The sequence below is a fragment of the Salvelinus fontinalis genome, chromosome 1 (genome assembly GCF_029448725.1).
Source record: "Salvelinus fontinalis isolate EN_2023a chromosome 1, ASM2944872v1, whole genome shotgun sequence".
NCBI lineage: Eukaryota > Metazoa > Chordata > Actinopteri > Salmoniformes > Salmonidae > Salvelinus > Salvelinus fontinalis.
The window spans coordinates 34,295,798-34,322,237 of NC_074665.1; the positions used below are offsets into that span (position 1 = coordinate 34,295,798).

At 39.7% G+C, this 26,440-nt stretch overlaps 2 protein-coding genes across 2 annotated transcripts; one reads left to right on the forward strand and one right to left on the reverse strand.

The window, feature by feature from the left end:
- The first annotated feature begins 2,938 nt into the window (after window positions 1-2,938).
- Window positions 2,939-19,222, forward strand: LOC129853545 (sphingosine-1-phosphate lyase 1-like). Its single transcript, XM_055919701.1, has 14 exons — window positions 2,939-3,080; window positions 7,279-7,444; window positions 8,603-8,670; window positions 11,012-11,159; window positions 12,173-12,252; window positions 12,440-12,568; window positions 12,702-12,790; window positions 12,980-13,088; window positions 13,485-13,583; window positions 14,152-14,298; window positions 14,448-14,686; window positions 15,172-15,318; window positions 15,517-15,637; window positions 15,761-19,222. Exons 1-14 carry the CDS (start codon window positions 3,069-3,071, stop codon window positions 15,911-15,913), a joined length of 1,707 nt encoding a protein of 568 aa, XP_055775676.1. The 5' UTR covers window positions 2,939-3,068; the 3' UTR covers window positions 15,914-19,222.
- Window positions 19,223-21,607: 2,385 nt separating this feature from the next.
- On the reverse strand, window positions 21,608-24,516 carry LOC129853554 (pterin-4-alpha-carbinolamine dehydratase-like). The gene is made up of 4 exons (XM_055919712.1): window positions 24,409-24,516; window positions 22,786-22,917; window positions 22,393-22,473; window positions 21,608-22,170 (listed from the first exon to the last, which is right to left on the reverse strand). Exons 1-4 carry the CDS (start codon window positions 24,409-24,411, stop codon window positions 22,078-22,080), a joined length of 309 nt encoding a protein of 102 aa, XP_055775687.1. The 5' UTR covers window positions 24,412-24,516; the 3' UTR covers window positions 21,608-22,077.
- Window positions 24,517-26,440: the final 1,924 nt, after the last annotated feature.

A 26,440-nucleotide genomic window follows, 5' to 3' on the forward strand; every position in this document is an offset into this window, starting at 1 on the left:
AAAATATAAATTGTGCCTGGGCTGGAACAATACATTAGGGCCTTTCTCTTGCATTTCAAAGATGATGCAATCTAACTCTAAATTGCCGGAAAATCCATCATGGCAGACCTTATGAGTTCTTGAGGCAAATGTGTTCCTTGTGAGGACAGGGACCTATGTACCAAACTTCATGACTTTATATCACACAGGATGATGGGCATGAGCTTTCAAAGTTTGCAGCTCTTGGATACTTGCAAGATAATGTGATGGAGTCCTGACTGTTATTGAACTCAACCTGCAGGTGGCTAGTTGTAATTGAGTGGGTGTGTCTTGGTGGTGGCAAGGACACACCCAAGAAAATGCACACAACAAACCACACCTCCAAGCAAACTCACTTTTGGCTTCTGTCATGGCCACCAGCATTTCTTGAGGGGCAAGCCAAAAAACGAGGCCAAATCAACGGGTGCAGTTCCCAAATACAAAAGACAAAAGAACGCTTGTCTTTTTCTATGTATTATCTTTTACCAGATCTAAGGTGTTATATTCTCCTACATTCCTTTCACATTTCCACAAACTTCAAAGTGTTTCCTTTCAAATGGTACCAATAATATGCATACCCTTGCTTCAGGGCCTGAGCTACAGGAGGTTAGATTTGGGTATGTCATTTTAAGGGGACAATTTAAAAAAAGAGTCCGATCCTTACGAGGTTTTAAGGTGCATTACCACCACCAACTCGACTGGAGTGTGGACCTCAGTTCATCTTTCAATCACCCACGTGGGTATCTGCTCCTAAAAACTGTTGAGGAGATGGGAGAGGCAGGACAAGCCTGTAAGATCCTTCTACTATAAGGATTATTTAACGTTAGGCTCCTTTAGTCCATTATTGGGTTAGGTAGAGGTTAGCCCAAGATGTACTCTTAAGGAGCCTACTGTTACTCCTTAATGTCCAAGCAACTTCTGTGGTATTTTCAGAGGCAGACTGGCGTGAATTGATTCTCAATTGTGATACGGTTCTAGAAACGTAAAGCCCTTTACTTTCATGTCACATCAAAATCATTTCACAAATGCAAAGTATGCACTTACTCCGTAGCGGTGTGTGGGTAAAATCCCCGGGGAAGCCATTCCAGGGGGAGAAAAGACATATTACAACCTATGTGTTGTGATAATTGCATTGTTTGCTCTATAACCTGTTAGTTTATGTGCCTTGACACCATGATATATAGGCTTAAGGCTGAGACAATAAGAAGACACAGTGGCAGAATAAATTCAACCACAACCTTTGTTTCATCACAAAACCGGAAAGCAACAACTGTCTGGTGAAGTCCACAAAACATTTTGCATGTAATAAGCCCTTACATGACCTACAGCATGGTCAAGCAAGTTAATGTTTCCAACATTTTTAGACTACTAAACAACTATTGATTTATAACAATAGAGAGTTACCACAAGTCGCAAAGAAAACAAGAGCTGCCTCCACTAATCCAGCATCAATTCAACTTCAAAATGTTAACATAATCTAACCACCTATGCTTAGTCTGATACAATGACAACTAAAAAATGCCAAAAACGATTTAGTCCAATAAATGTCAGCTAAATATAATGTGGGTGTCCATGGTACTGATTTCTGTGTGTTTGTGTGTATGCACTTGTGTGCGTGCTTGCAAGTAGAAATAACATGTTGACTCACCCTATTTGTGGAGAATCGCCAATGCCATCCTCTTTCATGTTGCCTAAACGGTTTATGACTCTGTCATACAGTACACGTTTTACGTTTTTGTTGTCCTATGCTACCTGGCTAAAATGCTTGCTCACTAGCATAACTTCCTCTTTCTTTCATGGGCAACGATGCACCAGGCCAGCTAGTTTACATTAGCCTACTATATCTAGCTACATATTGAACTTCCTCTCTCTCAGGCAAGGGGCACAATGTATGAATTTATGGTAGGATCAGAGTTGCCATTATAATCATTGGTCAGTAAGTAAAATTAAGTACAACCCAAAGTCCAAATCCCTATCTTCATCCATAGCTAATTTAGGAAAGGGCCGATCTCAATGCTGATTGGCTATTATATAAAAAAAATGTTTATCAAGGGAGGCCAAATTATCGCTGGCTTCCCTTACATTCAATGCTATACTCTTTATGACCAGATGGCTTCTTCTTCTTCTTTGGACTTTATATGGTGGTTGGCAACCAACTTTAAGGTGCATTACCACCACCAACTCGACTGGACCTCAGTTCATCTTTCAATCACCCACGTGGGTATATGCTCCTAAAACCTGTTGACGAGCTGGGAGAGGCGGGACAAGCTTCACAAATAGAACCAAGTTCTATTTTAGTGCCTAGCTACGCATACGCGGGAGCTGTGTGGATGCAATGATTGAATAACATGTATGTGTACATTTATTTTGCAACGCTCGCGCACGGTGTGGTCAGCATGTTATGTGTAATGGGTTCCTGAGAGGTGCAGCAGTCTAAGGCACTGCATCTCAGTGCAAGAAGCGTCACTGCAGTCCCTGGTTCGTAGGGTGGCACACCCAAAGGGTGGCGCACAATTGGTCCAGCGTCGTCCGGGTTTGGCATGGGTAGGCCATCATTGTAAATAAGAATTTGTTCTTAACTGACTTGCCTAGTTAAATAACAGTTAAATAAAAATTGTTAAATGTTTAATAGAAAAATAAAATGGAACTGGGTTATGATCAAGCACTATGTAGAGGTAAACACATTGGTAGACATATTTTCATAATGCATTGTAGTCAACGGCAAGTGATAACTCAGCAAAATGTGTCTGCCAATTTTCTCTGTAATGAAACAAAATATTTTAAAAAACGGTTTTAGTGATCAACTACAATCACAGAAGGAGTGAAAATGAGCCTACATATACCAATTGGTGAACTTCCCCTTTAAGACGGGACACGGTCGCTTGCTTGCTTGTCGCTTCCTGCATTTAGGTTACGATTGTCTGTGATATAGTGCCATGTTAATCAGCTCCTCGACCACAAAGCACACTATACAAAGATATTGCAGTGACTTTCGCTACCACTAAAAAGTGAAGACAACCAATTGCTCAAGGCTTGCCTTGACACTAACTATGGACTATTGGGTAAGTAAATAATACACCCAGATGCATTTTCTTTCTCTAAGTAGCCTACATGGTATTGAATAAATGTACAATTAACGTTAGCTTGAGCCATGTTGCTACCTCCGTGTGTCAAAAAGAATACGAGCAGTAGGTCTACCTGACAAATTATTTACATTATAATCATGATGTTTACAGTATTGCTGCAACCTATAGCCTGGTAAAGTGTCTAGAACCGTGGAGTGAGAGAAGTTTGTCTACACAATCATATTGCTTGCCCTGGAGCGCTACAATGTTGCCATTGCTCGCGCATTGTTACAGTGACTATAGCACGTTTTTATTGACTTACTAGTTGAATAACACCCCCGGCATTTATCATTATTTTGAGGTCGAACCTTTTTCAAGTGTGAAGATCATTTTCTTTAGGGCAGGGTTTTATTTTGTATGTATTCAGAGAGAATAATGTGGCATAACAGCAAATATAAATGAATCTGATATGGAAGCATCATCAAAGACATAATTTTTTTCCCCATGCAGATTTCTTCCAGAGGTGTTGATTCTTGTGAACAACATTTAGTCTTAACTGCCTCAACAACCATTCATGCTTGTAGGCATAGCCTTCTAGTTGTAGGTTGGATTTGATTTTATAACCCCTGCGTTTGCAGTATAATGTAGGGTGTTATGAAAAAAAATTCAAGTGAATAATTGGCCAAATACATTATAGAAATGGGGCAAAATTGTCAGAAAATTCTGTGTTCTTATTATGGAGTATAGCCATCACTAATGCTGTAGCTTGACAGGTTTTGATTCTGCATAATCAAATTCATAGTACAATGTGGAATGTTATGCATGTTACTGATTTATAAAGGATATTTGCTTAAGTTTTGCACACGCTCAGATGTTGGTATTTGACATTATTATTTGTATATGGTCTAATTTCCATAAGATACAGACCTAAGAATTCATAGAATGTGTTTGCCAAACCAGTGTTGATACTCATGTTATTAAAATCATTGGGTGGACCGCATAAGTCCAAACAGTGTTAAAAAAAAAAAAAAATCCTATTTATTTTTAGAATGGAAAAACGCTTCCAGTGTAAACTTAAACGACTAAAACCAAATAAAAAGTATGTAGAAAAGATAATGGGCATCTATATGTTTTTATAATATCATTTTTGAGAACTAACAATCACCAAAATAAAAGCTAGACAGTCGTGGAGAAGAAGACCGTTCCAAAAACAATTAATTTAGGAGTATTGATTTTATTATGTTTGAGCAAAAAAGCACAGCATTAGCCTTGACAAAATGCATTGATTTGCAGGAAATTGGCTTAAAAATGTCTCTACACCGCCAAGATGGGGGCCTCTAAAAATATCTCTTAAGTTCAGCTGTGCTTATGGGCCAACCGCAGACATTTCCTCACCCACCACCTAAGCCTCTTTTTGATCCAGAAAAAACTCTTGAGTGTGTGTTATCACACCATTTTCTCCTTGATGTCTTCCATAGCCGTAGCCTCCTCCTCACACCCAGCACATTCCCAGGAGAAATATGACCTCCCCTTGGAGACAACAAAGGTCTCCTTACAGAATACTGCTGGCCTGGGAAACCAGGGGCATGGGCGTTTACGCAACAATAGGGAGAACAAAATAGGCGTGAAGGCCGGGCTACAGCACTGCATTGCTCTCCTAATACAAAGATGGCCGGAACAAATGTTTTGTAACAGGCAAAGTAGGTTATTTGAAAAATGTCAGAAAGAAATGTGTTGGATAACTTGGAGCATGTACACTGAGTGTACAAAACATTAGGAACGCCTTCCTAATATTGAGTTGCACCCCCTTTTGCCCCAGAAAAGCCTAAATTCATCGAGGCATGGATTCTGAATGGTGTCAAGCGTTCCACTGGGATGCTGACCCATGTTGACTCCAATGCGTCCCACAGTTGTGTCAAGTTGGCTGGATGTCCTGTGGGTGGTGGACCAATCTTGATTCAGATCGGAAACTGTTGAGCATGAAAACTCCTAACACCTATTACCATACCCCGTTCAAAGGCACTTAAATCTTTTGTCTTGCCCATTCACCCTCTGAATGGCACACATAACTCCAATCCATATCTCAATTGTCTCAAGGCTTAAAAGTCCTAATTTAACCTGTCTCTCCTTCATCTACACTGATAGAAGTGGATTTAACAAGTGACATCAATCAGGGATCATAGCTTTCACCTGGATTCACCTGGATTCAAGTCTATGTCAAGGAAAGAGCAGGTTTTCCTAATGTTTCGTACACTCAGTATATGTGGTGAATGGTTCATGTACCTGTTGCATCAGGACTTGCCTTTTGCTCTGACACATGACAAAATGTAATCTCTCCAGTTTAGGGAAGATGAAAACTGAGATTTGGCACTGGATGCTCAGCTCTGTTGTTTGTGCTACAGAAGCACTGAACTCAAAGGGCACTACAGCTTTTGCATACATATTTCAGAGTCCTGAGTCCTGACAAAATGTTTTTTTCTACACTATTTAAGATGGACAGTGAAGCCTAATCTTATGACAAGGCATTCAGATAAGGTGCCCATCTGAAACGTGGCTGGTCACATGGTATGGTTTTTTTCGTTTCTCCCGACTCTGTCTAACCTTGGCAAACCTGTCGTAGAGCATGTTACACAGACAAGTAGACGGAGCAACTGTCATCAGGGGGTGTATTGTCATTGTCATCCTTATGCAAAGACACAAAGGCTCCGTCTGTAAAATGTCAGTACTCTTTATTGCGTAAACCTTTTGTTTATGTCATACTGTTGCTATTTTGTTTGCTGTGACTTTACTAGACCTGGAATGATGTGCTTCCACTTAAGCAATTAGTCATTCAGTCAATTAAAAGCCTACGTTTCAAACAAAGTAACTCAGTGTTTGCATTGCAAACAAATACTCTGAGTTTAGCACGGTTAGTTTGTATGACGTCATGGGAATGCATCACCAGTACCTTATATATCCCCACCAAAGCATTATGTGATGTTAGTTTCAATGGTTATGAATAGTGGTTATGTAAGTTCACGGTCCTATGGACCTTAAGCTTTTCTCTAGATGATTACGTGAACCTTTATGGATACAATCTTTTATTGTTATCAAGCAGACAAGCATAGTGTTGTGAAAACCAGCGATCTTAGGGATAATAGTGAAGAGAGAATCGATGTGCTAATTTTTACTGCTTCATAAAATGAGTGACATTAATTAAGCCTATTTCCGGTTTAAAAATAGGCTTCATTTGTCAAATGCAAATATGATATGAGCAGTTAGTCAATAGTCCACACCTAAAACAGTGTGTTTCTTTTACATACTGTACTTTGTATTTGGAATACATTAGTGACACTTCTATCAATGTTCACAGATAGCGATGAGCTTTTGAGTCAATTGATAACGAACTTTTGCAGTCGCATGTTATTGCACGTCCTCTGTACTATAATTTGTTTGGAGAGGAAAGGTTTCCCCTATCCATTGGCTACAGATGTTATGTCTAATGGTTGATAGGGGCAGAGTTTAGTCCGCTGACTCCTATTCCTCCATCTCACCTGGTCCTGGTTCAGGCAAATTAGCTATCTGTCAGTCCTAGTCACGTTCTCTCTCTCTCTGACCAAGTTTCACAACTGCAATTGTGTCACGATTCCACATAGCAATTGAAATCTAACCATAAGTAGACTTGTTATTGCTTGTTGGGCATTGTATTCCCACTTTCAAAAAAATATTTAGTTGACAGATGGTGTGTGGAACTGTATATGATGGAAAGTGTGATGAACATGTCAATTGATGACAAGGTAGGCAAATTGCATTCTGTCTTGTGTTTTGTGACTTTTCCATTAAAATGTTGTGCATGGGATGTGAAGCTGCTATGAGTACTCATGTGAATAATTGACTATGATGTGCGGGGACAGTCAGTGTCTCTGATGTCCATGTTGGGGCATGTTTCTGTCTAGTACTATTTTGATCATATAAGGGGAAAATATTCAACCCAAAGCAAGACACTGTAGGATGAAAGCTTTACTTTTGAATGATCTTTAAAACAAATTCTATTTTTAGCCATGACCATATTTTCTTTTTCTCAGCAGTTTTATGTATATGCATGTATAGTCCTTGGAATCATCCATAAAATCCTTACACGTTGCATAGCAGTGCGGATGGATCTACAATTGTTAGGCCGTTGTTAATTTGCAATGTAATCTCTCTATGTTTCTAGAGTGCCTTGGAGGTGTACAAGGAGATGCTGTTGCTCTACCTGGAGGAAGGCAGGCGGCTTGTGAACACCAACTGTGAGGCGCTGGAACCATGGCAGATCATTGGAGCCACTCTCATATCTACCTTGGGAGCAGTCTGGGTCAAAGGCTTCCTGTTTCAGCAAGAAAGTATGTTTTCAGATTCAGTAATGAGGCATGTGTTTATTATATGCATGGATAAAAAGTGATGAGTGGGTGTTTTTGTGTTCTACATAATGGAGAGTGTTTTTTTGGTTTAATCAGACATGCTGCTTCATGATTCTTTACCAGTCTGAGTAAGTGTGCACTTGTTCACTTCCTCTCATGGATTTAAAAGGACTGGTGTAATAATATGGTATAGTAGAAACGTAGAGAATTTAGACGCAGGGAAAGGTGTCAGCATTAAAACACACAGAGTTGGAATTGAAGTATGGCCGGGATTGACATTAAGGTCTGAAAGGCACAGGACTATTTTTGGGTTGCCTGAAGATTATGGCTACTTGTTTGAAGTACACACAGGGGAGGAATAAGAAAAACCAGACTTTCCTTTTTGGTTGTTATCAGTAAAAATCCACTGCTCAATGGGAGCAGGCTCAACTTGTACAACTGCTCAGATCACTTGTTCAGGGCAATAGAGCAACCCTTAATGTCAATCCCCAACCTCAGAGCAGGCTCAACTTGCACAACTGCACTTATCACTTGTCCAGGGCAATAGAGCAACCCTTAATGTCAATCCCTGTATGGCCTCGAATACTTATTCCTGATACAATTGTGAGCATAGATCAGCTGACAAAACAATCTCTGTGATCAGTTAAATCACTTTATGGAGAGTTTGTTTTGGTTTAATCAGACGTGTGCTGGCCAGCAATTTTAAATACATTTGAACTTTAGTTGCTATTTTTCTTCTTGCTCCATACTTCAGTTTGGCTCTCTTTGTACAGTACATGTGTTTTACAGCTATTACAAGTGACATAGCCATGTCAGACATGTTAGTGTTCCCACTGATGTTTTGTGCATTTTCTAGAATTACACAGATTAGTGATATTCATATTCCAAATAAGGGGAAATTCCGATTTGTTTTTTTTGTTGTTGATGGCATTAACTGGCTGTACACAATCTCATTTGGCAGGATTGTTGGCAAGAAATGGTGTTCCAGTATTAGCTTGTGGGCCAGCTGTTGGCCTTTTTGATGTGTCTGCCATCTCCAATCAGCTGTTTGTGTCCCCATTTGAATTCAGCTTGTGGTTTTCTCCCGTGCTCATCTAGCATTCTTTCAACACAATCGTCTCTTTCTTTGTTGCTTAATAGCCCTGACATCCCGAATCAAGAAGCAGTGCTTTCGACTCATCAGAAAAATACCCTTTGTTGGCGCGGCAGTAAGTTTCAAGCGGTTATTTTGTTCCTCTATTCTACAGATGTGCTCATACTCTTCCTTGTCTAGTGTGGGATGAGTCACTCACTAATGACTGAGTGTCGGCATGAGTGCGAGGGGGGTGAGACCTTTGACACAGTTTACATCATGGACTTGTGATAATGCTGGGTTACTGTTGGTCATTACTGTCTAATCTAACGGAATGACTAAACTGTATTTGGATTCAACTGAAGAGTGTGAATAGGCTACACTTTAATCAGATGGGTATATTTACATAACTCATTTTGCATAGCTTATTTTAAATGCTCTCTTGCCACAAATACTAGCCCAGATCTTCCTGGTATGCTATCACCCAGTGTTGCAGTACTCGAGACCACCTTTTGAGTGTCTTGGTCTTGTGTCGGATACATTTGTACTAGGTCTTGACTCTGTCTCGGGCAGTGAGGACTATTTTTTCCCAAGACCAGCAGTGTAAAAAAAACTCTGAATTATTCAGTAAGCGCATAAATGCGTGTAGTCTGTCATTGTAAATAAGAATTTGTTCTTAACTGACTTGCCTAGTTAAATAAAGGTTAAAGAAAAATAATAATAAAGAAACTGCTTTGCCAGGTCAAATGTATTCACTCCTTTCTTGAAACATTAATACCTGCAGTCTTTATATCTATTATAGACATGTTTGCTCAGTGGCGAACCTATTGTACCTAGACCTTTAGTGTGTGAAAGGTTTGTGATGCTGAAAGGACAGCAATGGTAATACCAGCGCACTCCTGTAGGTGAGTGCACACAAAGGGCCATTGGCGTAGTGGAGGGTATGCAGGTATACGCCGTATACCCACTTTTTTTATGGGCATTGCGTATACTCCTTAATCCCCACTGATACGTATCAAAGTGGTGTAGTGGAGGTATATGACTTATCAATTATGAAGTACAATAGAGAAATCACAATTTGTAAGTCGCTCTGGATAAGAGCGTCTGCTAAATGACTTAAATGTAAATGTACAAAGTAGCCTACACAATCGCACAGCAAGTGAAATATATTCACATGTGTGCTGCACGCAGCCTTGTTTCAGCAGAATATAATATGTAGGCAGGCAGAGCGCACAGCTCTCAACTGGTTTTGGCATGGAGCAGCTCACAGAAGAATGATACTGGTAGCCGGTAGGGTAGGTAGAAAAAACGTTTCATCTTATGATATCTACCAGTAAATGTTAACTAAGGCAACAATGGGTATGCAAACCAGGTATTGAAAAAGTTTGGTCAGAAGTCTTGGTTAGTGGCCTATTTGTGTTGCGCAATTCAGTCATAATGACCTGTTTGCATCAGGGGTGTAGGCTTGAGAAAGAAAAAAAAGAATACATTTATTTTCCCAGTCCTCGAAAAATAGTCTACTGATTTGGTTTAAGAATTTTTGTGGATGCCACATAAAAAAAGGTGGGATTTTGAGAGTGCAACTCGGAAAGAAATATAGGAAAACTAATTTGTAAAAAAAACTGGAAAACACACAGGGTGCCTTTCCTTCCCCTGCAGTCTGTTTTGGGATTTTTTTGTGTACAATTTAAGTATACCCACTTCTCCAGGCACCACTACACCACTGCATAGGGCCGATGGAAAGACAGCAGTTACACACAGCATGATGTTAAATGATGAGCTGTCCATTCACTCGGACATAATAAGCCAGTAGTTCCCAATCATAAAAATACAAAAACACAACATTTAGGCTAAGCGTTTCCTAATCTAAATGTGCAACTATTACTTCGCATTGCAAAAAAATGTTTCATGTTTAGCACACAGTGACCTAAAGTTTAAATGCAACAATGTTTCACACAAGTTCTTTTCAAAGATATGGCTAACGGCAAGCGAGCTCCAATAAAAAAAACACAGGGATGTCCTTGTCCTTCAACGTATATTTTTTTTCACCATTCTAAATGTCTTAATCTTTATGTTCTTCTGAATTTTGAACACAGAAATATTGGACACTTTAGACTCTTATGGTGGTGATTTGACAATTACAATCACCCCTTGCCCCCCTCCCGGTCTTGACTCTGTCTCGCCTACCCCTCCAGTCTTGACTCAGACTTGATTTACACCGATCTTGGTCTGGAACTGGCCTTGCTTTAGGTGGTCTCGAACACAACACTGCTATCACCTCTACTTTCACAAAATCAACTAGCCAGTTTTGATTGCTTTCATTGATTTTTCAGTATTGTAGATAAGTTGTCAACACCAGAGTGTTGTAGCCTAAACATTCTCAACGCCATAATGGGTCACTGCTTCTAGAAAATGGTTTGTGTTGTCTGAGCAGTGATGTGTGTAATGTGACTGACTGTAGTGTGTCTTTGTGACAGATCCAGACCCAGCTGAACAAGGCCCTGGATGACATGTCTGTCAGTCTTTGCGCACTGAAGGAGGGCATGAACTACACCAAACAGCTGCCGGAACAAGGGCTAACACAAGCTGAAGTCCTAGACAGGATCAGCGAGTACAAAACACTGAGTAAGTGGCCGAGAGTTGTCCCAGGGCATGTTCTGGAGTGCTTTGTTTCTTTGTAGCCAAATGGGGCCGATGACCTACAGTGCCCTACTGCCCTAATATGTTTTGTATTGACTAGATCCTAGAAAATGAAACATAATCTATGCTTCCATCCAATTGGTGACAGATTTTCATGCAATAATTCAAAAATCTTTTCCCACCAGAGATGTTTCCATCAAATTCCCTGTTTGCAGATAAAAGGCTGTGCGTGATGACATAGTGCACTTAAAAATACCTTTTGCGGTTATATTCCCATGTACCATATCAATTTTTTTTTAAATTGAAGTTAAATGGGTGTCCATTGCTTTTTCAACTCCACTGATGGTTTTCTCACAATTGTTGCGTAATATAGCAAGTGTGCCCATTCTGGTATTGGCACGTGTGCTCACGCTGTTGGCTAGAGCGCACATATAGCCTAAATGATCGCATTATTATGTCTGTAGCCTAATAAACTGCATGCTTTCCCAATGAGTGGTAGTGGGAGGACTACACAACATGTCATAATGTGAATCCAAATTTACTTCGATATGATGGTTATTATATCAATATATGCGCATAAAAGCATTTTCCCCTACATTTTTTCGCATAATGCATTTTACAGACACAATAAGATCCCACCTTGTCTATAGCGTATTTTGTTTTGTCAACATTTTTCAGGCCTGTCATTACATATATTTTTTATACAACATCTACTTTACTCGCATAAAAAGGTTGGATGGAAACCTGGTTAATTAATAAGTTGCTTTGGCAAGTTCTAGAGTGCTTTTTTTTCTTCTTCTGTGGAGCCATAATGCAATTTAATGACAATATTATGGAGTCAATAACCTACAGTGTCTTTTTTGTATTGACTACTTTTATCCTGGAATATGTGACAAATGTGTGCCAGGGTGTATTTAGCCTTTTAAAAATTTGTAGTTGATGTGGAGTTACAGTATATAGTTGTTTGCTGAGGCATTGCTGTTGTCTGCTCTTCATAGATGAAGTGGATTGGGAGAAAGGACGAGTGTCAGGTGCAGTGTACTGGGGAGATCAGACACTTACCAAACTTTTGGTGAAGGTATGTCTAGTCCACAAATCAACCGTTTTTGTCTTGTTAAACATCTGTGCGTAGTATTCGGAGTAATACGTTTTCCCGAAATACGTGGAATTTAGAGCTCATACTACAGTCAGAATATGCCTTGTTGTTTGTATGACAAATCCCATATCTTACTGATTCCCTTTGATATTCTTCCTTTTGTCGCTAGGTGTATGGAGACTTTGCATGGAGCAACCCACTTCACCCAGACATCTTTCCTGGTGTGAGGAAGATGGAGGCAGAGGTTGCAAGAATGACGTGTACCCTCTTCAACGGTGGGCCCAACACTTGTGGCACAGTGAGTTTATCTTCAGTACTCCCACAAGACTCCCTGACCCAGGGCTTGGGAAATGTTCTACTTGAGGGAATAATCAAAACCTATGCACTGGCACATTCTGAACACTGATTGTTCCCGTTTCTGCTTTGTTCAGGTCACCTCTGGAGGAACTGAAAGCATATTGATGGCATGCAAGGCGTACAGAGACATGGCCTATGAGCGCGGTGTGAAACATCCTGAAATGTAAGTTCACTGTGAAAATGTAGCCTCAGATTATTTTTCTTTAAACTGGCACACCAGATGATCTCAGGACAAGCTTGATTTGCATTGTTGTGATGTTGTCTATCTCATAAATGGTAATATCACCTGTGAAATACATTTTATATAGTACTGGGAATAATTTGTGTTTTATTTCCTCCCCTAATTTTGCAGCATTGCACCAGTCAGTGTCCATGCAGCCTTTGACAAAGCAGCAAACTACTTTGGAATGAAGCTTGTTCATATCCCCCTGGACAAAAATACAATGAAAGTGGATGTTAAGGTGTGAATATTTATTACTTCCTGTACAAATGGTTATTCTAAAGAATAAATTCAGTCAGTGCTCAACATGCGCTGAAAAGGTCAGAGTAAATGTACGTTTGTTGGTGTACAAATTCCCAATTGAACTGTAGCCTAGACCCCAGCCTACTCTAGGTAATGAGAATATGGTGTGATGTATGGCACTTCCGTTACTGACTGGGGATCACATCCTCAGTTTGGACTGTTCAAGATGAACATTTCAGACATGACCGCAGTAGTTACAAAAAACATGGTGGCAACAACTAGAATTACTCGTTCTCAGTGAGTGTAGATGAGACTTATCATCACCATAATAATTTGTCTTAAAGCAATATTGTGACACCTTCAACTCCTTATAACTCCAACTTGTTTTGTGTAGGCGATGAGGAGAGCTATCAGCAAGAACACAGCCATGCTTGTATGTTCCGCACCCCAGTTCCCGCATGGAATCATTGATCCTATTGAGGAAGTAGGAAAGGTAAATTGTCTCATTGTTATGTACTTGTAAAAGGAAAGTCATAGTAAATAAGTTTTTTTTTTTTTTTTGTAGTAATACAGTGTCCTGTGTTTTTATATATATTTTCACACTAGGAGGTTGGAATAATACTGTGAAATTGTGAAAATAATGACAAGGGCTTTTTAGTGTAGAGTCTGTTTTGAAAAGGCCGCCTGAAATTTCAGCCTATTTTTGTGTGATGGAGTTTTGTGGCCTTCCATGGCGACATCCCCATATGGTAAATTAGTTAGAGTTCCCAACCTCTCTGCAATAACAGCAAAATTACTGCTTGAGAAATTACTATTTGCTAAAAAATATAAACATATTTTAGATTTTTTTTTGGTTGAAAACAATCACATTAAGTTACTTAATGTTACCCAGAAATTATTTGATATTGAACCAAAAATGTCTGCATTGAATCTTTAACATGAAGTTGCTTGTATACCTGTGTACTGTAGTAACACTGTAATTACTACCGTCACAACAACATTGTTGTAGCATAGTACTTTTACATAATATTACCTAATCCATCCCACATGGTGTTTTTCAGCTGGCTTTAAAGTACAACCTCCCTCTGCATGTGGATGCTTGTTTGGGAGGGTTTCTCATCGTGTTCATGGCCAAAGCCAATTACCCACTGGCTCCTTTTGACTTCAGGGTAAAGGGTGTGACCAGTATATCTGCAGACACACACAAGGTAAGAGGGTGTGGATCCCAGGCTGTCTTACCAAACATTTTCTCCCTCTTGATTTTCGATCATGAGATGCTCATTGTTCCATAGACTTGTCGTTTAACCAGTTATGGTGTTGACTAAGAATTGTTTTTTGATTTACCTCTACTCTCCAGTATGGCTACGCCCCCAAAGGTTCATCAGTGATCCTGTATAGTGACAAGAAGTACAGGCACTACCAGTACTTTGTGGCTCCAGACTGGCAAGGGGGCATCTATGCTTCCCCATCAGTGGCAGGATCTCGGCCAGGCGGTATCATCGCAGCGTGCTGGGCTACCATGATGCACATGGGAGAGGATGGCTACATAAAGGCCACCAAGAAGATAATTGACACTGCACGTACCATCAAGACAGAGTAAGAGACCCATCTTTCACTGTAGTCTTTATCGGCAGAACCTTGATTTCTGGCTTTCTCACTGAACAAGACTTGGATGTATGGTAAAGCGAGACTATTATAGGTATAATCCGAAACATTATTGTAGTTTTTCTCATCAAGATATTAACATTTTAGTAATTTAGCAGACGCTCTAATCCAGAGTGATTTACAGGAGCAATTAGGGTTAATTGCCTTGCACAAGGGCACATTGAAAGATTCCCCCCCCCCCCCCACCTAGTCGGGCAGGGATTCGAACTAGGGACCTTTCAGTTGCTGGCCCAACCCTCTTAACTGCTAGGCCACCTGTAATGATTCTCTTTCTGTTGATTTCTAAACCATCTGTCAACCTATATATAAAATGTTGTTAGATTTGACTGTTTATAAGAGCTCTTGGCAAGCACATTGTGATCTCACTATTTTTTGGATGAAATAAACATGTTTTGTGTTTGTTTATTTCTGGACAGAATCCGTAAGATAAATGGGGTGTTTGTGTTTGGAGACCCTGAAGTGTCCGTGGTGGCAATAGGCTCTGACGTCTTCGACATTTTTCGTTTATCCAACGCACTGACTTCAAAGGGTTGGAATCTCAACACGCTACAATATCCATCCAGGTATGTTTTCCTCACATTTTTCTCATCTTTGAAATTCAGTCATACTTAGTGATAATGTATACATTTCATAGAATATTGACTATGCACTTTATTTTGAAGTAATACCAGCAAGCAAAGACCCCCAGGCATGATATCACCATGTAGATTTTTTTTTAAGTACTTTTGTGTTTTTAAACAAAATTCTCTGTCCCATCACAGCATCCATATATGTTGTACTGTACTGCACACACATGAAGGTGTGGCCAAACAGTTCATCAGTGACATCAAAGAGCAGGTGGCTCTCATTTTGAAAAACCCCAATGAGAAGACCACTGGAATGGTGATTGTTAATGCTGACTCCATTACCTGGAATACACTACACAGCAGTGCACCATATTATTCCATTCATTTTATGTCATATAAATTGGATAAATGGCTCTACCTTCATTTGTTCATGTTCTAGGGAGCAATCTATGGCATGGCCCAGTCCATCCCTGACAGATCCATGGTGACCGAGATCTCCCGAGGCTTCTTGGACTGCCTCTACAGCACAGAGGAGCCCAAGTCGTCTCAGCCTCAGAAGACCCATATGAATGGCAACGGCAAGGCTCACTGAGTCAGGAGTAGGCTGGCTGTGGCCTGGACACACACCTGGGTCATGTTCATTAGGGAACATAATGGTAAGCGTTGTAAAACGTTTTGCAACGGAAAATGAAAAGGAGCGTTTACTGGATAAGCTCAAGTCCATTTTCTTCAGGTCAGTGACTAATGAACACGGACCTGGTTACCAGCCTGCCTCACCTCTGGTCCACCCACTACATCACTCAACATTTGCCTTATCCTGCCCACCTTTTATCTATCTACTCACCTTTTTTCAGATATGTTCTGAAGCACAAGCCATTGTTTTTAGCTATCATGAGGAGAATTCTTCAAATATATAGAATAGTTGCTCAAACCATTGAGGGGTTTTGGTCTGGTTGTATTAATTGTCCCCGACGATGAAATCAGGGATGGGACTATTGATCTGTCTCTGTCCATTAGTACATTCATACATTAGTCACACGCGATATCTCAGACAGCACTGGCCCGATTTTGACGAAACTTGTGTGAATGATGCGTCTGCCGTGATAAAAAACACTTAATGCTACTCTTCTGACACCGAATGAGCGATCTGCATGAAACTTAATATGTGACATCTATGAACAAAGGTCTCTCAGCGCAATATTTTACAGACTAGTAGCTAAAACATGGCCACTATTGAGTCTAGCTAACCCACACAATAATGTGATGAAACTTGGGGGAATTATGTCTTTTAGAAAAGTTTGTCGTCATACGCACATCCTTAAAAACGTAGGTGCTGGGCTAATAAATAATACGTGTAAAGAACAGGAAAGCCTGCACACTGTTAAAGCTCTCAAACAGACTGAGTGCTCGCTCACATCGCAAAATATACACATTTCACCTCCCATGACCATTGCACACATGACGCATGGTGGGTGTGGAAACAATTCAATTCACTTTTGCGCATAGTCAATCATATAATTAATCGCAGAGGTACTCATAGTCATAAAGGATTACATGCATACAAATTAAAACGTAGGCAACAGTGAAAAGATTACGCTGGAAACTGTTGGAATACCCAACCATATGACCATTACGCGCAGGTCGTGCGGTGGCCGTAGATATAATTACACAATGACCTATTTCAAAAACAACTTGCCTACCTCTAATAATTTGATATCATTGAGATGGTCACATGTAGTAGTTACAGAAAATGTATACATATGTACAAAATGACCAAGTGGAGACCTGGATGGCAAGACAAATTGAACGTAACATATTCATGTAAGAAATTGTCTGCTATCAAACTCTTGGTTCAAACCTTTAGGAGACATGGTGGACAAACGGTGAATCCAATACAATTCTCTTCTCAGTAATAGATTATCCGTATCTCCCCCGCTCCTAGTAGCCTTAACATGTTCGATACCAATGTATCCCAGAGATCTGATGTTGTGACGAGCCTCCATGAAATGCACAGCCACAGGGTTTCTCTGATCAAGAGACCTAATATTACTCCTGTAAAAATACACTTTATCAGGTATACCACATTTGTAGAACACGTAATGATACCCTTCATCTCAATGGCCTTGTCTGTGATTGGGTAATTGAACATTGTGCATTTGTAAACCTGGTTTACGCATTCATGACATTACCCTGAAGAAGGCACAGTGATGCCAAAACATTTGTTTTTTTTTTTACCCAATAAATTACTGGGAGTGTGAGACTTTGTTTTGATAGTGACGAGCCTCCGTGAAAGGCGCAGCCACGGGGATTCTCTGATCAAGGGTCCTGATATGGGGTCCTGTGGGTCCTGTGTTCTGCTGTCCTTGTTTTCAGAGATCGATTTGTTTTTCCTACATAGCATAGACCACAAATACACTTAATCAGGTATACCACATTAGTAGAACAGGTAATGATACCCTTAATCTTAATGGGGTGATTGAAAATTGTGCAATTGTTAGTGAAATTACAGTGGATACATCGGCCACATATTTAATTACCATCCAGCACATTGTCTGGGAAAGTACTACGTGACACACTGTGGAAGATCAGACCTCACCAACATTTGGCTGATTTTTGGAGGCGCGTCTGAAGACTACCCGGGAGGGTTCTTTTCCAGTTGTGGGTCAGTGCTCAAGATGTGGATTTTTTTTATTAAAAAAAATATATATATTGTTGAACTGTTTGTCAATTGAGGAGTATTGAAGGAAGAATTGGACTCGTTAGTCGGGGGCGGGATGGTTTGGGAGGGAGTGTCATCCTGGGTCATATTTTTGTAACGGTACCATGCAGCATGCAGCCATTCCTCTGGGTTACCTTGCTGTCTGAAGTGCTCATCCAGACAGTGTGCTTGTTTGTCATAATCACTCTGTGTACTACAGATCCTGTGTATGCGACTGTACAGCATTGCGAAAGTATTCACCCCCCGTGGCATTTTTCCTATTTGTTGCCTTACAACCTGGCATTCAAAAGTCAATACTTTGTAGAGCCACCTTTTGCAGCAATTACAGCTGCAAGTCTCTTGGGGTATGTCTCTATTAGCTTGGCACATCTAGCTGCTGGGATTTTTGCCCATTCTTCAAGGCATAACTTTTTCATTTCACTTCACCAATTTTGACTATTTTGTATATGTCCATTATATGAAATCCAAATAAAAAATCCACTTAAATTACAGGTTGTAATGCAACAAAATAGGAAAAACGCCAAGGGGGATGAACACTTTTGCAAGGCACTGTATTGGATGATAGGGAGGCTCTTAAGGGTGTAGGGTGGAAGCTATCTCCGCGTAACAGGGAATTCCTGTTCCGTCGGCTTCCTATAGGTCTGTGCTAAAGCCACCTCCCTCTTTATCAAAATGTCTTGCCCTAGAGATCTAGCATTTACAAAATTACTCATTGGGCCAAGTGAGGCACTACAGTAATCAACTGTATGTACATTAGTCACATGCGATATCTCAGACACAACTGCACTGCATCATTCGTGGGGGATGACATGTTCACTGTTGCCTTGTTTAACACCTGATTTACTTAACAAAAAGCACACCTCAATAGGTGGTTCAGGTAAATCATGACATAGCTAAAGGGGGGCTTTCATATTTTTCTCTATTGCTGCTCTACTTTTCCTCAAGCAAGGGAGAGGCTGATGACTTTTTTTTACCCTTTAGTGTGTGTACTTTGGGATATCGCTTTAACAGTAAAAGTTTAAAAAAACAATTGTTTAAACAATCGCCAGAGAACATCTTTAATACTCAATGTTCCAAGTACAACAGTGTTTGTCAGTCTCTGATTCATTTACAACAAATAATGGTTTTAACTGAAAAGCACTAATGTCCTAGTGAAATAAATAATTACCCAATGAACAGGAAGGAGCAATGTTCTCTGCATGTATTTGTAAGGACAACATACTTGAACCATTTAAGACTTGAGCCCATTTTGAATGTAACATTACCTTCCTAGGCTCTTGTACTATATTGCATATATACATGTATGACTAATTGTGGTCAGTTTGTGGCTAATTGCATCTTTCAGTAATAATTTAGACTGCAAGAAACCCTGGTTGCTGTAACACATTATCTAGTATACTGTACACCGCCACTATGTTAAGAATCTGAGACTGCAATCCTCTGATTTGACAACATATTCATTACCCCCCTCTATTCTTTTAGACAATGGTTTAGCCCTGAATTGATCTCAAAGAACAGAATACATACTGAAATAGTTTATAAGTTGTAAAGTCTCCATCTCAGTTAAGTTATGTGTTCTTGTAGCTACTTAATTGATTTGGCTTCTAATTGTATCTACCTCAGTTTCTGTTCAATGCAATTGTGTTGCTTGTTTACAGTCATTATAGGTCTAAAGAATAACGGAAAGGCCTGCCTCAGTTTTGCATATGTAACATTTAAACTGTTATGGCATTTGATAAACTGCAGTGTTCTTAAAAAAGCAAAACTGGTATAAAACTGTTTGCAAAAAAAAAAACGAAACTACTGTAAGTACACTTGGTAGGCCCCCCAAAACACAGTTCAAATGATCTTTCCATCAAAATGTTCCATGTGCTTTCACATGTTTGCAGTCAAAAGTGCAAATCCACTTTTCTTTCCATGTCTGTAGCTAGGTTTCTATCCAATTGACAAGATTTCCATTAAAACAATTAACAAAGAAAATACTGCATGCTCACTTACCCACCAGTGACGTTTCCAACCCACACTATCATCGAGTGACTCCAAGTTACTTCGATATGATGGTTATTATATATCTATTTGGCGCGTAAAGGCGTTTCCACCGCCAATTCTCATTATACATTTTACAGACACAAAAAGATCACACCATGCCGAACGAACAAATTATCTGTCGTATTTATACAATTTTACTGAAACGTCCAGTTTTAAAAAAAATACTTTTACTTAAACCACGTTTCCATCCAGTTTTGTGAGTTATCTCGTATATGTTTTACCTTCTGGAGTCATAAGGGAAATAACAATGTTATGATGATGCGGTGGCTTTTAAATCATACCATTTGACTTTTATCCCAGTCCTGTTGTATAATTCTTAAGCATTGTCTATGTGACTACTGTGTTTTTATTCTTATTAATCACTGTGATTTTTATCTGCAACGGTTGTGTTTTTGGGTAAATACTAATTTGTGGGTCAATCCTGGTCCTCGAAGGCTGCGGTGTCTAGTTTGCTCTTTGATTGGTTTTCTAGCTCAAAATCAATGCTTGATTATATAGCAACTATGAAAACCAATAGACAGGGTGGCCCTCAGACGAGTTGAGGACACACGCTGGATTACCTGAAAATATACAGTAAATATAGTAGTTAGTGGAACCTATACAGTACCACTGAACAAATGGGTAGTTTCTATTTTTTTAGGTGAAGCCATCAATGGGGAAATAACCACTAATATGTTGACATTATAGTCAGGATTATATTCAATTGCAATATAAACATTAATGTAAATTGTGTTAGTACCTGAGAAATTGCTGCTTAGTGCTTACCCCACCATAGTCTAAATTGTACAGTAAGAATCTGTCAAATTTACAGATGTACAGTGTAAATCTTAAAGCACCTTGCCCTCAAGGAGGTAGGGTAAAGATCATGCCTTATGTTATTGTCTAAGGGCATAATCTTCACAGCAATAAATCACATTCACCTGTATGCCTTCAGAGGCCAGATTAATGAGGGCTGCTGGGTAATGCCAATGTATAGAATCTCAAAATGTAGATTCTATTTATATGTATCGATCAGCCTTAGGGATTTGGCTTCGCAACATCAAGTTCAGTAAGTTCAAGTTAATTTATACTGTACATGTAAATGCTAATTTAATATCATTAAATGTTTTTGAAAATCCAAAAATATAGTAGCATGAATTTATAGCTATTTGTACTATTGTGTAGTTTCTTGCTACCCTTCATCATTCCAGAGAAAACCCCTTTGGAAAGCATTTGTTTGCCATGGTTACACTCCTTTCAGCACAACAATTGATTCCAAAATACTTTCAGTACGCAGGAAGCTAAGCACCATAACATTTTCAATAAACCTCTTCCATTTGTTGTTTTTAGAGAAATTCATTCAATGTGATAACCTTGTTTATAATATGATTTCTAGGAGGGGTGAAATATTGAGGCTGACCCTATTTGTCTGTAGGCTACACTTTGGACAAATGAATAAACAGACACTTACTGGTTATTCAAACAACTATTTGTCACTTACAAAACATTACACAGAGGAAAACCATTTCAGACACAGACTAGACAGACCGACAACAAAGTCAGTGTTTTATATAGCAAATATGTTGGAATGAACAAACTGATTTCAAAAGTTTAGAGTCCAAGCTAGAGTAATATGTACATTAGACACTTGATTTTACATTACCTGATTCTGCTCAGTTGGGGACAGGGGAATGTTTGATATACAGTATCTATGGTATTTTTACTGGCTAATCACTGGTTGCTAATAAATCCACTTTCCACCAAAGCAATTTTTTAAAGGTATATTTGGCTTCATCAGTCTAGCAACAAACACCACACCAGCAAAATGTTTGGGAATTAAAAGTGACCTGTAAACATTAAATATTAATTGGGATTCTGTGATGTAATTTCCTGTTCCTGTTAAAGGTTAGTCATCTGAATGAATGTATGGAGACCGATTAATAGACAGGCTCTGCTCTGGATTCAACCATTGAAATTATCAACTGAAATGGCAGCAGGCCACGAGTTGTTTAGAGGACCGATGCTTGGTCAACGAAGGTAGCCAAAGTGATGTCTCTCTGAGAGAGGCCCCCACAGTCATGTGTGCTGAGTGTGATTTGGACCTGGGGGAAAGGAGAAGATGGAGTGAGGATAAGGATGAGAGACAGCAGGAAAGGTAAATGGAAACCAGAATGACAGGAATGGGTGAGAATGAGACATACAGAGGGACATTTAAATTTAAAAAATGTCAAGTCACAACATAACTTTTACAACTAGTGATGCTAACAGGTTTGTCTATATTTTACCCCAGGCAGTGGGCCTTGGGCAGGGGCTTATTGAAATACCTTGTTGTACACATTAAACCACTCGGGGTGATGGTCCATCTTCTCAGCTTGTAGTGCCACCCTGGACATGAAGCCAAAGGCCTGTGATAAAGTAGCAGATTATACTTCCAAGTCCTTATTGTCACAGTCAAGTAATATGCATTGTATTGCCTACAGCCATTTTAGCACGATCCTTATTTTGTTTGGTGATGTCACATTGTCAGAAAATAATCTGTGCCTGTATTCAAAAAGTATCTCAGAGTAGGAGTGCTGATCTAGGATCAGTTTAGACTTTTAGAACATAATGAATAAGATAGCATGGACAGAGAGGACCTGATCTTAGATAAAAAACAGACACTTTATGAATATGGGCGCTGAGCCCTAGTTTGATTATATTGTCCAAGCCTTTCTGACCTGGTTAAAGTCTTTGAAGATGAACTCTTTGTAGATGGCGTCCCTTCCCACAACCTCCACCCATTGGGCGTTCCGTAGCAGGGGGAGTAAGTGGTCCCTCTCCTCCTCACTCAAACCCTGGATTTTACTGGCCTGGAAGAGCAAAGCAAACATTCACCGGATTCCAATGTAAAGGGGGCAGTTGCACAAATGCAAACTGTGATTGGTTACAAAGAAGCCCATCTGGAATCAATAGAGTGTTGCATAGCATTCCCAAGGCCTGTTCATAAGGGTGCAATGTTACAGAACGTTCAGATAGAAATGTGTTTTGTAGAACAAGACATGTACAATTACCTGTTATGTAGAATTGGGAATCGTGTCAGCTTTATTAATACAATTTATCTCTGCAACATTCTGAACCTTTCACCCGAACGGCAAACACCCTGGTTTTCAAAACGGGGGAGGCTTCATTGCTTTCTCCATATCGCTTCAATAGAATTCCCATAGAGATAGATAGAGGACTTATGTGCCCAAAAGCCCGTTTTAGCATGGGTCGAGGACTTTCAACGTTTTGAAGTAGTCAACTGGGTGGGACTTCCTATGGGATGAGGAAGGATCACACAATTCCATCCAGGTCACCAGGAGGGATCAGCCAATTAATTATACTTGTGATGAAACATTCCATAACTGCAGATGGCAGTAAATCGCCAACCTTGTCTTTTATACCTGTTCAAACAACACACTCTAGCTGGCAGTGTGCACGCTTTCAGTTTGTTTGCCAACTCATAGGAAGTAGTAGAAGAAGAAAATGGGCTACTTCAAAATGGAGATTTCATCAAAGGCGCTGCCCGTGCTCTCAGACACCATAATGGGACAGCTATAATGATGCAATGTCTAAGTCTATGGGAATCCCACAGCGCTTTACACATGACGTGGTATCACATGAGCTTTAAACTCAGTTAATTCTGAAAGGTAAATCAAAAAGGAAGCTTATGTCAGCTGCAGTTGTGAGCGGAAAAGGCACAGACTATGGAGTGCAATAATAAGCAAATCACTCATCTTCAACTAATTTGTGTTATAGATTAAAAGGCATGCAACTGAGTGAATGAAGGGGGGATATTTTTAGAGGATTTGTCAATGCCCCCAAATGAACGTAACGGTGTTGAGCCAACATGGACACAAAGCAAACATGTCACAATGAAGTAGTCGATACTGCTGATAAAGTGGAACGAAGTCAACAGGTATCTTAGCAACAGGCTGATCTGTTCTATCTGAGAAACGCTGACAGATTTTGGGGACAGCACATTGAGCATAGGCATACAATAACCTGAGGCTTCAACCTCATCTCATTCAATGATTGGCTGCATAGAGACTGTTCCTGTCAGGACAATAATATGTTTTATTGCAAAACAACGTATACACTTTAGGTGCCATCTCATGTTATAATATTGAGTTAGTATTCTTTTTTGTCAAATATTCTATTTGGCACGATCAAATTATCAATCAACAGTAAAAAAAAGAATCTTATTGCTTCATCTTCAGTATCTATTGAAGGCGACATAACAATACAGTGTGTCAGCCAGAATACAGTTAGCACTTGGCTATAAGCAGCGCCCTCTGATAATATTGAAGCAATTCACTCACCATGGTTTTTGTCTGTTCTCAGAGAGACAGAGCGCTCGGCTTCTGCGGTTTCACTTGCAGTGAGTCAATCTGCTATTGCAGTTAGCAGCTGGAATGCAAGCGGGGGTCCTGTTTTAGCTGTCCATGCAGAAGCCTGAAGAGAAATGCCCTCTTCTGGTTATACTGCCCAGCTTGTCTTCAGCATGGCAATCATAATAAATCCTCTGCCGTTGCCCATAACAACACCATTTCTCTAGCCAGTCTTAATGAGGGGAAATTGAAAAGGGCATCCATGTAGGATTATGTTTTCTTTGTGAAAGGATAATCACACATTATGTTCTCATATACAACAGCACTCGCTGTAAACGAAAATCACTGATTGATGTCATTCACATGAGTGTTGGATAATAATGTTCAATGGGTTACTGTGATGAGACGTAGACTTATCTAAATGAAGACCCATATGTCCGAGCGAGTCGACGGTTACCTTTGTTCCACTGTCATGGTCCAATGCAGGTCAAAGTTTAATGAGTTGCCCTACTGTGAGATGACCCCTGTGAACTCAGCCCTCACAGGGAGCGCTCAGGGAAATTAACTAGTTAATGAAATGAACCGAGGGGGAGAGGATGTGACAAGTGATAATGTTAAATGGCTGAATGAGTGTGGGAAATGAATATGCTGCTTCAGTGGTTTGGTTTGATTTGCACTGCAAAGGATTTGTTAATGTGCATACATTGAGTGGCTAGAACTTGAGGTAAATGAGTAATGGGGGTTGTTTGAGCTCTCTTCTTTCCCCTAAATGATATCACCTTAGAATGTGGCTCCCTCTCATCTGTATATCCTTTGGTGTAAGAGAGACCCTGGGATGGTACACCAATAGAATCGCAATACCAAAATATCCATGCACACATTCATGTTCATATTGCATGGGTTTCAAATGTGTGGGTAAAACCTTTAGGTAACATGTACTGTGAATACCCCCTTCATAATACATTATAAGCACACATATAACTCCTGATGTGACTGTTTATGTTGTCTTATCTTCTCAATCCGAACCCAAAGACACTCCAAGCCAAACGAGAGGAACTACTCTACACGCATGCATTCTGCCCTTTAAACACTACTTGTATCTGGCTGTCATAAAGACGAGTGGCAGTGGAATTGTTTAGTAGTAGGAAAAAGGACCCCAGAAGAATTCTAACCACAGACACACATTTTTGCTCCTTCTTTACAACCAAGCTAAACGAATGAACGCATAATGCAAAGTCGTATTCAGGTGAGTGTTCTCATTCAGGGGTAAGGGCGCTAGAGGTGGTCTTATTCTGATGTCCAACAGAGAATGTATAAGACTGTGTATGCAGAGTAGAACGGCAAATTCAACCCACGTGACTGTTTATACAGTAGCGTGGCTTCACTTTATCAACTTTACATATTAGATCCTTTTTTTCAAGGCAGCATAAAACGACGTGTCAGTGTACTTTTCTGTATTTACTGTACCACTTTTTAACCAACTTTTTAAATTTGTCACAGCTTTGCCATATCTTGAAGTACAATGAAATGCGTAGATTTTACATTGAATATAGTTTCAAATGAGGAAAGAGAATTTGCAAACTGTCATTTGTTGTCAGTCATGACTCATTTCACTTAATTTACTGCATGGTCACCTTCATTATATAGGCGTGCTATTTACAGTGTTTTAAGCCTGCTTTATCTTTATGATTCAGATAAAGCTTTTTAATGGAATTGTAAATGACTGTATTTACATTTTTATGAATCCATTGTTTTTAGGACTGTCTGCATTGACAATGGACCAGGCATGGCTTACGCTCCATAACCTTCTACCAACCAAAGTTGATGTCCACGACATCTCTGATTCCTGTTACAAGGTACAGTGTCTGTCTATAAACTCTACAAGGTTGAAAAGGGTAAAAATGTCAACTGGAGATTTACAGAGAAGTAACAATATTGTTAGATAAAAATGCAAAAAGACAGTTTCATATTTTAGCTTCGTTCACCGGTGTAACAATGCTCAGTAAATCTGTTTGAGTGCACA

What these genes read in the sequence shown, in the direction of transcription:
- LOC129853545 (XM_055919701.1), top strand. An exon ending in TTACCAAACTTTTGGTGAAG is followed by an intron (nt 12,253 to 12,439) that starts GTATGTCTAGTC and finishes TTTTGTCGCTAG; the next exon opens with GTGTATGGAGACTTTGCATG. An exon ending in CTATTGAGGAAGTAGGAAAG is followed by an intron (nt 13,584 to 14,151) that starts GTAAATTGTCTC and finishes GGTGTTTTTCAG; the next exon opens with CTGGCTTTAAAGTACAACCT.
- LOC129853554 (XM_055919712.1), bottom strand. An exon ending in TCTTCAAAGACTTTAACCAG is followed by an intron (nt 22,474 to 22,785) that starts GTCAGAAAGGCT and finishes ACTTTATCACAG; the next exon opens with GCCTTTGGCTTCATGTCCAG. An exon ending in GGTTTAATGTGTACAACAAG is followed by an intron (nt 22,171 to 22,392) that starts GTATTTCAATAA and finishes CCTTTCCCCCAG; the next exon opens with GTCCAAATCACACTCAGCAC.